General features: G+C 40.6%; 1 protein-coding gene across 1 annotated transcript in view; it reads right to left on the reverse strand.

The window, feature by feature from the left end:
- Window positions 1-13,611, reverse strand: part of nrg3a (neuregulin 3a) — a 363,361-nt gene that overhangs the window by 82,264 nt on the left and 267,486 nt on the right. Inside the window, exon 3 of the mRNA XM_004553543.5 lies at window positions 251-324. Coding sequence (XP_004553600.2) covers window positions 251-324 — 74 coding nt within the window. The remainder of the gene's footprint in view (window positions 1-250; window positions 325-13,611) is intronic.

Consider the following 13,611-nt stretch of genomic DNA (forward strand, 5'->3'; position numbering starts at 1 on the left):
CAAGGACATGCTCAGTAACTCTCAATATATGCTAGTGAATATTTCATTTTTCCTTTTGGGTTTTTGATGTAGATCAATAGTCTGAAAAATAGATCTTATGGACCCAGACCCTTTCAGAATGAGCTTTCTTTCTCTCGTGTTCACTTCTTTATTATACGTTTGAGTTTATGGACTTATTGTATCATAGATCTAGACACACTGTATCCACTGGAGGTTAAAAAAAAGAAAAGAAAAACAAAGTGCGTCTTACTTGGGTCCGACAGGATGGAGTCAGTCTTGGGCAGAAACTGGTCACAGCGGATTCCTTGGTATCCTTCTCGACACCTGATGGAAACAGGAACATAATTATTAGTCAAGTAATCAAAAACTCTAGCTGGGAAACTACGCAAATGACCTTTATACATTCAATTAATTTAAGAGGGCCTATTATGTTTTTGCTTATTTTTATATGTAGTCGACACATGTAAAAGTAATCCCAGTGGCTTTTCCTGTAGATATCACTGATATGGTTAATTTAGTGACAACCTATAAGAGGAGAGAGTTGTCTTTAAAGTTTGGTGGAAAGGAGCTGAAATGGTTCGTTTCAGACATACATGAACACAGTGGAAACACCACTGTTCAGTATAACACACACACACACACACACACACACACAATAAAGACTGATTTTAAACCGTGAATCATGGATAGCTACTCTCACTGAGTCACATAACAAAAGAGTTAGAAATGAACATAACATCTCCCCTCATGTCGCAGGTTCGGTCACTATTTTTCTTGGTGATGTGAGCTTTTCTTGTTGCTCTAGTTTCTTCATCAGCCACATTGTGCAAGTCATCTCATTCAAAACTTTAGCATCACTATGTCTTGATGCATGCTCAATCATCCAGGTGAGGAAATCCCAAAAACTTAATTACGTTCATCTGGATGTAACATTTTCAATGAGAGAAACGTTTCAGTGGGAAACCAAACAACCTCTGGGTAAGTGGTTGGCACAACACAGAGGAGCTAACTCATCAGGCCAGGACTCTGCAGTCTATTCACACCTACAGGCCAGTGGACACTCTTTCAATGATGAGGATGTAACATCCTGGACAGGGAGGAACGCTGGTTTGAGCGCGGAGTCAAGGAGGCCATTTACGTGAAAAGGGAAAGACCATCTCTGAATCGAGGAGGGGCCTAAGGGTAACCATCATACAATTCTGTGACTGCAGCCATTCCCCAACTCTCTGTGAATGGTACTCATGGTCTTTGATTGGTGGTTGTTGACCAATGGTCATGACAATTAGCATATCAAGATGAAGATAATCAAGAAACTGACCTCATAGCTCATTGTTAGTCAGTGGTGCTAGTTTCAGTCATTGTGCAAAGGTACTGTTTAAAAGGTTGGGGAAACCTGCAGTCACCTGAGACTAAAGAAGCCACTTGGACGATGATGAAATATTTCTCCAACTGAAAACGCTACGTCCAGATGAACAGAAGTATCTACTATGTTCCTTCATCTGGGACTAAAAATAATTCTGCATGCTCATTTTTGTTTTTTAGATCTTTTCTACAGTTCTCTTCTTACTTAAAATGATGTAAACATAAGAGCTACAAAGAGAGTACAGCCTCCTCATCAAAGGAAGCAAACTGACAAGAAGAAATTATTGGTGGGGTGATCTTTAGGGGCAGAACTCTCTACTAGCAAAAATGTGTCCTAGGCAAAATCACAATGGGTGCTGCAGAAGAAAAGGTGGATCCAGCGTGCATTGACCTTTTTCACAGCTAATGACTTTCAGTTTCCTTGTTTGGTCAGAGGAACATCATTAGATGCACCATGCAATGAATAAAATGCAGAATTTCTCCTACAAAGGCAAAGTGCAAGAGCATTGTTGAAATGCATATGAACTTTCCAATGACATTGAATCTGCTGTGATATTTTTCTCCTTGCGTGTGCTAAATTAACTGAAGACACATTCCATGGTTTCTGGATAGCCCTCAGACTTTTAAAGAAATTTAAACTGTTGAATATGATTGGCACATTAGTGAGAGTACCAGTCTGGCAATGATCATTAAGCAGCTAATGAATTCTGAAATGTGCTTGGGCTGCCCTTCAGAAAGTATCCCAAGAAAAGACAGGATGTATTTTTAATTAATTTTAGCTCAATAACCATCTCCTTATCAACACATGGAAGTGTAGCGTTGTCTTACAGAACAGATAGAAAGCACAGAGACTTCAATGAGGGCGTGAGGCCTAACTGGGTGTCGCACTTGGCTGGAATATCAATTTTGCCTCTGGCCAAATGTACTCTGCTTCCTTCTTGCAGAAAATACACATCTCATCCATGCAAAACATTAACTAAGAAACAGACATAGTGATGCTGCTTTAAATTTGACCACACTATTACTTAAAAATTGATAAATCTTCTAATAATTCTTTTTCATTATGCCTTAATTTTCATCTCTACTCCACCTGTATCCCTATGTCTCACCAGATTACCCTTGCAGCTTTGTTTCACAGAATCAATCTGCATCCGGTCTGACAAGCTGACAGCAGAGCAAAAATACTGATGCCTGCAAGTGAAATCTGAGAGAACATCTTTGTCCAACCAGACAAAACACTGGAGCTCTGCATAGACATCAAGCTTACAAGAACTGGAATGTGGCATATTAAAGATTTTTGCTTGGAGCAGAATGACGATAGCAAGCCTGTTTTGTGATTTTCAGTTCTTTAATCAATTAGAGTGGGGTGATTCGCCTGCGCATGCTGCTGGTACATATGTCTTTACTTTTGGAAATAAGTAAAGACATAGCAGTGTTGTGGCAATGAATGCAAACTTTGAATGAAACTCGTATGTATATACAAAAAAAATGCTTAAATCTTGAACTGGTTTGAAAATGGAGTTAAAGTACTTTGGGTGGAGCTGTGACTCACTGATACACAGCTCGCTCATGCAGGTTTTGAGTGTATTGTCAAGTGACACTCTGAAAGCTAAAAAAATGCTTGATTTTTGGGGGAGCTTCTCACAGCTGTAAGGCATTAGAAGAAATTGGTGGTGGTGAGATCCTGACACTTTTTATCAATCACTTGACATACTGTCAATCTGCCTTTTTCAGGTTCACAGTCGGAAAAAGCACAGGTGTAATGCGAAGTTTCTAAGCACACTGCAGGCTTCACAGCAGACACTGTGTGAAGTCTATACTTATAAACATTCAGCAGCTTTATCAGAACTACTGGTACTGCCGCGAGGGGAATGTGGACCGGCATGTGATGATTATGTGCAGGCCCTAACAATCCGAGTGATTTTATTCAACCATGGATTAAAAAAAAAATGATAGAATTCTGTGAAGACTGCCAAACATGGCATGCTTATATGCTCTATAATGGATCGACACTTTTTTTTTTATACGAATTGCTCAAAGTAATGCAAAATATGCCAAAGTAAGTGGTGTGGTCTAGTAACAGATGCTCAACTGCCATCTAGTCCAGCAGGGGGGTTGGAAGGCTTGGGGGAGGGAGCCAGTGTGAGAAATCTCCACATAACTGTGCTTGCCATTGCTGTCACTGTTAGCACGGTGGCAGCAGTGCTGTTCCTGTCTCGCTTTTAGTGCTGCTGTGTATGCTGAATAGCCCTCACCAATACGTGAAACTCTTTTGTGCATTTTCACAAATACAGTTAGTTTAAACCAGTTCAGCATATCGTGACTATGTTATGAGGAACTGAGCTGAGCAAAATTTACATGAAATCAATATAGGAATGTTGTAATGCTACAGTCAAGTCTAAGGAAAACGCTGGCTGGAGACCACGGTATGATCAAAATGACTGCAATCATGTGCAATTTAATTGGAATTTCATTGCCTCCAAAATGGCTGCTTCCAACGCAGGGACCAGGTCTGCAAGCACACGCACTCTGTTGCTATCTTCAAAGCAACTTTGATGCATCAAGAAAGCAATGAAACAGCAATGAGACAGTCAGTCTGTCTGCAGTTGGATCTGTTTGTGATAAATCAGCAGAAATTGCAAACCCGTGGCTGTGAGTTGCTGTATATATACATGGAAACTCTCATTCATACATTCAGAGTCTAACCAAAACCTCATAGGTTTGAAACAAAAATTCATCCATGCACCTGTTGCAGGACAGTGATTTATCTCCAAAATGACATACAGGTGCTTGGCAACTTCTCTTTTATATATGAATATAACCTGTTGGTAACTGGTTAAGTCTTGTATCACATAAGGAGACATCACGAGGCCTCAAAGATCCCATTGTTTGTCAAGGCAACAGTTTTGCCACCTCTCCTCCAAGTTTGTTGTTCTCAGCTTTTAGCATCTCAGTGTGTGATGCCAAATATGTTCTGTGTGGGAGCGGGAGAACAAAACAAACACAAACAAATACAGTTGCTTTGTTTTAAAGATGAGATCTAAATCAGGCTTCAAAAGTTTGACGAAATTCATTTTAAATGATAAACGTTTCCACAACTTTATATAACGTTGCCGGGGCAGATGTAGGTGAGCGTGATTTCACTGGCTGTTCTTTATACTACTGCTTTGTCAAAGTGGCTGGCAGATATGCCAAGGTGTACCTTGGCAAATCCCTGATGCACTGGGTAATGGCAATGGTAAGAAGGGTCTCATTCACAAATTGTCACATATGGATGATTATTCAGGACCGCTTTAAGCACACATGTGTCACTGGTTAAGTGTCAAATAGTTAAAGACATGACCTTTTCCTAAACCTAATCAAGTAGTCTGGTGCCTAAAGCTCAACATACAGCCAACAGCTTATTAACTGTGAAACAGCAACTTGCAAGAAAATGCCGTTATTTGATGCCCAAGGAGAAAACCAAGTTAGCATATGAAACTCCGGCTAGACGAAGCCTAACTCAAATCAAACATTTCAGTAAAAGTATATCATGTCAACAGGTCACTTACACCACAGATGGACATTTTCTCTTTACCAAACATCCCTCCATGGTGCTAAGCCGACTAAACTTCGACGAGAGGCAACCTTTGTCAACCCAACTGATGTGAAGAAAGATAATTAAAAGAAAGGAGGCTTAACATGGTGACAGTGCCCGTGTTTCATGCTCATTAGGTGGAACAGGGGAAGCAAGAGTGAATGCTAGCCACTGTTAAAACATACTTAAAAAGGCAAGAGAGAAGACAATACGCACAATTATGCACAGTTGAACAGACAAAGCATCCCGGTTAAATGGCCAGGAGCACCATAAACAGCTGCAATATCCTTCTGTATCATGTTTAGGACTGTGCAGTTTATGAAGTTCTTGTATCCCTCAAACTCTGTTTTTTGTTTGCCTATGCCGTTTGCTGCTGAGATCAAAACACTTCAAAGTGTTGCCTTATGAAGCTCAGAGGAGCGAATATGAGAATGGATGAGAGACTGTGGGAGGGTATTGAAGAGTTCCATGCCTTCTAATTAACACCACAGTCATTAATTAAAAGAAAACAGGAAGCAAGTACATGCATGCATGTGTGTAAGCACATGTGTTTCTCTCTGAAGTGTACAAAGCAACACAAAGCCTGGGATAAATATAAATATGCCGCCCAGAGGATGATGAATTTCTGTAAAGGGAAGTGTGAAAACACATGAACTGGTGACTAAAGACATGGATCCAGTGTGAGAAAAGCAGTTTAGAAGTTAAGTATTTGTGGAAAACTTTAACAGAAGAATAGAAGTGTTATTACAGCATACCTGGTATTATTTTCTCTGGGTGTGATGGTCCTGATGAGAACACCAGAAACTACCAGGAAGCTGTGAGTACTTTGGCAGGTATTATGTTTGACTGTTTGGATGTCTGTGGAAATATTTTGTCAGTGCTATAACAAAGTAACCATGCATGATACTGTCATAACACTTTAGTGGTGTGCACCAGAAATCACAGGTAGAGTTGTGTTTCAGCATGGCTTTAGTCTGACCCTATAATACTGATTGAAAGGAAAGGAATTAGGGGCAAGCAGCTGAGTTCGTCAATGATTATGTCCAAGAACTCTTTTGGCATGATCCAGTCCACAGTGACTAAAAGAAATGCATGAAAAACCCTCTTCTATTGTATTTAGATACCAAAGATGCACCATGATTTTATTTTTAAAAGACAAATGATCCAAACAAATGTCTAACTTTCCTTGGCAAGTCATTTAGACCATTTAGTCTAAATTAGGATTAGTTTGAATAATTAACTTTAGGAATTGTTACTGTGGAAATCAAAGAAGGTACAAAATTTGATTAATCAAATCCTAAATCAATTCCAATGTGTCTGCTGGGCTTTAACCCTTTAAGACCTACCATAGAGCCAAGTCCGCCAGAGCTTATATTATATTTTTTACATGCTGTAGTGCCATTTTTGGGAGCATTTCAAGTTGCTATACATCAATACAACCATTATAGCCCCAATTTTAATAATATATATGCATTAAGTGCATAGTAATTACATAAATTGCAAAAAAAGTGCAATAAACTACAAAAAAATGGAAAATCTTTTTTGTTTTTTTTAACATATATTTGAGGCTTATCCCTCAAAACTGTAAATACAAAAAAGTTGCACAAAATAGTTTCCCACCACAGGGAATTTATTTTGAGTGTCTTCATAGTTTTATTTTTGAAATACACCAATTTTTATATACTGCAGGAAAAACAAAAATAAATATTATAGTGCAAATTTGCAAAAAAGCAGCATGTGCATCAAAATAAACTATTTCCAGCAGTGCAATTTGAGTTTTAAGCATCCCAGGAACGATACAGAAAGTCATAAAGTCAAACATAACTTTTAAAAACACCAGTATATGCTCATGAGGCCCTGATGGTAAAAAACTACATTTCTGCAAAAAAGACGTCACTTCCGACCGGCTTTAAAGGGTTAATAGCAACTCTCAGCTTGTTTAATCGGGTAACCAAATACAAATCACAGTCTTCACTTTAAAGTGGGCATGAGATTATTACTTTTCTACTCTAATGACATTACATATCACTCATTGTATGCGTTGCTATTCATTCCTCTCTTGCTTGATGGGACAGAAGATTGAAATCACCACTACTTATGGAACTGGGTCACAGAGGCAGTGATGTAAGCACAGTGTCCTGATCCTTAGTCAATCCTTAGTCAAGCATTTGAATCCCAGAAGATATCCATTCAGTGAAAAACAGGAGACTACTCTGAGGTCTCCTGTTCTTCGTTGCTTTGAATACCTTCCTGTCAAGGTGCCTCAATGGTATCCTGGTTGGATAGCCATGCTATCTGAGTTGGCTCCTTTAAATGTAGAGTAACAGGCATTTTGATAACTCCCTTGTAATGTCTCTTTGGAACATCCATCCATCCATCTGTCTTCATCCGCTTTATCCTGGGCTGGGTCGCAGGGGCAGCAGCCTAAGCAGAGAAGCCCAGACCTCCCTCTCCCAAGCCACCTCCTCCAGCTTATCCGGGGGAACACCAAGGCGTTTCCAGGCCAGCCGAGAGATCAATCAATCAATCAATCAATCTTTATTTATAAAGCACTTTTCATACAGAAAAAATGTAGCACAAAGTGCTTTACATAGTTAAAAGCAGCCCACCCCACCCTCCAACTCACTCCCCACACTCTCAATACACATATATCCCCCCACCCACACACACACATACACACACGCGCACACTTAAAGAGTAAAAATTGGGCTGGGCTCGCATGAGCCAAGTGAGGAAACATTATAACAGAGAGCCGGTCACAGACCGCAGCCTCCGGGCTGGGCACACAGCAGGAGGGAGGCCAAGGAGCCCCCCAACCAGGCTGAGAGGACCCCAGAGACCCAGCAGCCATGGTCAATAACAGCCCCGGTGCAGAGAGCGCCCTCCGAGGAAACACTGGAGATATGACGCAATACGATATATACAGGGTAAAATGATAAAATAAATAAGAACAGGATACAATATAAATATAAATATAAATAGAGTAAGAAGATTAAAAAATGAATAAGAATAAAATCAATAAATATTAGGTAAATCCTAAATTAATAATAGAATAACAGGATAGAATAAATAAGCATAAAAAATAAATAAACGCTAAGTAAAAGCTAAATTAAAAAGGTGGGTCTTGAGCCTGTTCTTAAAAACATGTACGTTCTCTGCGGCCCTGAGCTCCTCCGGCAGGCTGTTCCACAGACGAGGACCATACCACTGAAAAGCTGCCTCTCCGTGAGTATGTGTCCTGACTTTAGGGACAATCAAAAGGCCAGTACCAGAGGACCTCAGGGTCCCCGAGGGTTCGTATGGTAAAAGCAGATCTGAGAGATAAGAAGGCCCAAGACCATTAAGACATTTAAAAACCAATAAAAGAACTTTAAAATCGATCCTGAAACACACGGGGAGCCAGTGCAGCGATTCTAAAACCGGTGTAATGTGGGCCCGCCCTCTGGTCTTCGTCAGCACACGAGCTGCCGAGTTTTGCAAGAGTTGTAAAGTTGAAATATTCTTCTTAGGAAGACCAGAGAGCAGGGCATTACAGTAATCAATGCGACTGGTAATAAAAGCATGCATCAGCATCTCCGTGTTGGCCCGAGAGAGAATAGGGCGGACTCTGGCTATATTTTTTAGATGATAAAATCCAATTTTGGTTACATGTTTAACATGTGGGATAAAACCAAGCTCAGAGTCAAAAATAACACCCAGATATAATCTCTCCAGCATGTCCTGGGTCTGCCCCGGGGCCTCCTCCCAGTGGGAGATGCCCGGAACACCAACCCCAGGAGGCGCCTAGGAGGCATCCTTGTCAGATGCCCGAACCACCTCAGCTGAGGCCAGCCACCCTTCAGAGCAAGCTCATTTCCGCCGCTTGTATCCACGATCTCATTCTTTCCGTCACTACCCACAGCTCATGGCCATTCGCTTTTACACTCAGCTCCCTCTTCACCACGACGGACCGGTGCAGCGTCCGCATCACTGCAGCCACCGCACCAATCCGTCTGTCGATCTCCGGCTCCCTTCTCCCGTCACTCGCGAACAAGACCCCGAGATACTTGAACTCCTCCACTTGGGGCAGGAACTCATCCCCGACCTGGAGTGGGCACTCCACCCTTTTCCGGCTGAGAACCATGGCCTCAGATTTGGAGGTGCTAATCCTCATTCCCGCTGCTTCACACTCGGCTGCGAACTGTTCCAGTGCGAGCTGGAGGCCCTCACCCGATGAGGCCAACAGAATCACATCATCCGCGAAAAGCAGAGATGACACTCTGAAGCCACTGAAGTGAAAGGCAATGCAAACTAAGCTCTTGCAATGGTTGTATAGGGATCAAATGGCCCGTAGCAATGGGCCAGACACCCCATACTCCCGCAGCACCTCCCACAGGACACCCCAAGGGACATGGTCGAATGCCTTCTCCAAGTCCGCACAACACATGTAGACTGTTTGGGCAAACTCCCATGCACCCTCAAGTATCCTTGAGAGGATAAAGAGCTGGTCCAGTGTTCCGCGACCAGGACGAAAACCGCATTGTTCCTCCTGTTTCCGAGGTTCGACTAGTGGACGAACTCTCCTTTACATCACCCTGGCATAGACTTTCCCAGGGAGGCTGAGGAGTGTGATCCCCCTGTAGTTGGAACACACCCTCTGGTCCCCCTTCTTAAAGATGGGGACCACCACCCCGGTCTGCCAGTCCAGGGGTACTGCCCCTGGACTCCACGCAACATTGTAGAGGCGTGTCAACCAGGACAGCTCTACAACGTCCAGCTGGTAAAAAAGACTTAAATATTTAAACTCTTTCACATCTGTTTGACTTGGTCTACATAGTTTGGCTTTTTGACATTTAGTCTTAGTCAAAGGCAAGTTGGATTATATTCAAGATCGTCCTGCGGATTTTACCATTTTGTCTATTGCAGACAATATTGCTGCAGAATATGAAAAAAAAAGCTTTTGGTTAATGTCCAAAAACGCAAAATAAAGAACAGAAAAAAAGAAAAAAATGACAAAAAAGGAGGTAACATTTAGAGAAGGATAAGGGTGGGCGACTAGGTTTTTCCATTGTACTGCATTTGGACGACTCCTACATATTCTTGGTTGCTTTGTGTTTAACAATGCTTAGAATAGATGACAACTGCCTACTGAGTCTGCTAGTACATAAGAGTGCACCTACTGGTCATATCTATGCGACTGATTACAATTAGTATCAGCCAACTAATGAGACAGCATCCAAATCAACTGTTGTGGCTGATGAGGGACACACAAATATCTTGTATTTCAAAGTATATGAAGGCATTTTGGAAGGAAGAAATTGTTTAGAGATCAGATTGAGCTCCACTAAGGCCTCCACTTAGTACATACTAATGATTATTAAATATATGTAAACAAGGACTGTGACAACAGGCCAATTATTTGGTCACCATTAACCCAAAATTAAATTGCCTGTGCTGTCTAATAAACAGGAGGCACATAGTCCATTTACTGCTCAAGATACTCCTGTGTCTCCTCTGTGATTGTGTAATTGTGGTCTGATGCAATTCCAGTTTAATTTCTGAAAATTGCCTTTACAGAGATATAATTACTAAATGAGCTTTTGGAGCAGGCCTCAAATTTCTAAGGTGAAGAGGAGCATGTTCCTTTTGCAAGCATTTCCAAAGCCAGTTCAACTGGATGACTTCTGATAGCAGCTCATTTCAGTGAGAAAATCAATCATTGCATTTTCTTTTCTGCATATGTCACGTATATGTAAGTTTGCAGCTTCTAGCTGTTCAGTGCTTCCAGTTGCCGAGCTTCTCTGACATGTATCACACTGAAAGTTACATACAGGCCATGCTGCAAACCCTTGCTTCCGTCTCACCATCACTCCTCTGAAACCTCACTTACATCCCGACTCATTCACGAGAGACAAGAGGTTACTTAATAATGCAAAGCTCTTACTGATCACTGGCCCTCAAATAAAAAACAACAACAAAGAAAGCCAATTTCTTTCATTTCTCTCACCTTGGTCCTCCTCTATCTGCCTTTACGTACCATATTCTCTAATAAAAGCACTCTGACGAATTTAATGAAATCTTTATACACATTAATTACATATAATATATCCATGCAATGAATACAATGTGACATTGATCTTTATGTCAAACATTCCTACTGTCAAACACAGAAGTCATGAAGCCATTGTCAAAGAATTAAGTTAATTAAAAGTATATTAATTACTTCTATGTTGTTCAAAAGCTTATATGTTGACTAGAATACGAAATGTACAAGTCACATTTGTAACTAGGACAGGCAGATTTTTTTTATTGCCTATTGCTACGTTTTTCTGAACTGGCTGTTACAAATAATTGAAACAAGTAAACATGTCAGCTGAAGCCACTGTGATTCCAAACTGACAGCAGGTGTCATACTCCATGATGGAAAAAACAAAACGAAAATTGATTCACAGAAAACTAACCTTTTTATACTCAGCAGACAATTTCTGAGGTATTTTTGTCATCATAACCATGATCTTTCACTAACCAGACACAATCAGGAGGGAACGAGTGAAGAGAAAAGACCATAAACAGAGCGATAATGCATAGATTTGCCCAAATTATAGGAGGAACACCTCAGGTTGGTGAAGTCTTCCCTGTTCACTTCAGCTCTTCTGGAAATACCATTAACAGTGAGATAAGGCTCGAATCCAACCCTTATCTTTTTCTTATTTTGCCCCCCTCTCTGTTTTACACACTCTCTCTTTGAATTTCTCCCTTTTTAAATATTAACACTTTATCACTTAGACCACTTATCTCTGTGCATAATGATTCCCTCTTAGTCACATTGATTAGATGTTAGATTTTTTTTCATACAGTCAAGAATAAGATTCAGGGGATATCGCTTTTACTTATCTTGATGCCAAAGGGGTATCAAGGTACTTGGATTAAACAATTTAATGGCTATCACCGACTTTGACAGGCAACAAGTTTTTACCTCTAGCAACCTGTACTCTATGCACAGATATCCGTTAAATTGAATAGGTAAGGAAGTTTATGCTATAGTTTTCCTTTTTTTTTTTTCAAAAATTTGATCTGGAAGTACTTTGGTCTGCACACAGTTTCATCATGACCATAAGCATCTTGTGGATGAAATAAAATGCTGATTACAAGTTGTTATTTAGGTTATACCAAGGACAGGAGAAATGTTACAAACAGTATGGTCATCCAATTATGAAGGAACCAAGTATACCCTACGCTATTGGCAACCAGCTGTACCTATAAATGGAAATCAAAAGACTTCAATCAGACAACACTCAAATGCACCATGCCCTAGAAGCTCTGACCGGACCTGACCTTTTCAGGCCTTTACCTCAGCACCAACCTCTGGGGATGAACAATGAAATCAGCAAGGAGCTAGCCAATAGCTGGTTGCTAGGCAGCTACTTGGCTCACTAAAGTTGTTGAACTAGCTTCTTTCATGTGTTCATGGTGAATCTGCCTTGCAGAGGATTTTAAATGGAATGATGTGATGGAAAAAAAAAGTCTAATGGGAATTTTAAAAAACAATATTGATATTCATCTTCTTTTTTTTTTTTTTAATACCAGAACGGTATTTGTTTACAATGATTTTTCTTTTTGGCATATCATCTTTATTCTAGACAATCATTTTCCATCTTGAGTGTTCTTTATTTTTTGCCTGAGATTCTGGAGTGCCCTTTGGAAAATTAACACAAGGGAAACAATGGCTTAGCTAATAATGTACCACATGGGTGACAGTTTTATCACATCCCAATTTCAGAAAAATTAGCAAAACACCCAAATGCCAGAGGAGGATTTATGCAAGAGAGCGTGCAGTTTATGTTGAAGAACAACGGTCTCGTGAAAGCTTTGACCTTTGGACAAAATTAAGCAGCACAAAAGTCCGTCAGGGTAATCGTATAATTAAACTTACCCCTTTTCCCTTCTGTTTCCGATGATTTTTTTTGTCCCTTTAGAAATATTTTCTCACTTAAGAGTCACTCCCTTGTGCTGATCCTGCTAGAGGGCATGTTTAAGAAGGCGTTTGCCAAGGATAATACTACACAAAGGAATTTCAAATTATAACCTTCTGGAAACTGGCAGCCACTTCATCTCCCAAATGTTGATGGTGGGATTTAAAATTCTTATGCATGTAAAATGTAATTTCACTGCTTGAACAATGCGCCATTCCTTATTGGAACACACAAAACGGGTTCAAAGGATGATTAGAAACATCAACAGTGCTACTGCGAACATCTTTGAAGGCGGCTGAAAATAGATAGGCTCCAGCGCCCCCCGCGACCCTGAAAAGGATAAGCGGAAGCGAATGGATGGATGGATGGATGGATGGATGGATGGATGAACCACCAACTGATGAAAATTTTAAATGTAATTTCTTATTTATGATTACTGACTACATTTGGTTTGCACAACGGAATCTGTTTCGGCTGTACTTGATGTGATATCATTACTTCCAATATCCTTTTGTAGTTGTCTTTGCTTCGGTTTTCAAATAATTTGTGAAAAGCCACCGAAAGCAAAAACATGCTCTGTGATTCATTGTGTCATTATTTGTGACCCAACTCACTCGAGTGCAAGACCAGCTGAATTCAAACGAAGGAAAAAGCTGGCTACAGCAAAAGCTGGTTACATGGTGCACTTGAAAGCAGCATCACAGAGCCTGCAAACCAATT

Source organism: Maylandia zebra, linkage group LG13 (genome assembly GCF_041146795.1).
Source record: "Maylandia zebra isolate NMK-2024a linkage group LG13, Mzebra_GT3a, whole genome shotgun sequence".
NCBI classification, from domain to species: Eukaryota; Metazoa; Chordata; class Actinopteri; order Cichliformes; family Cichlidae; genus Maylandia; species Maylandia zebra.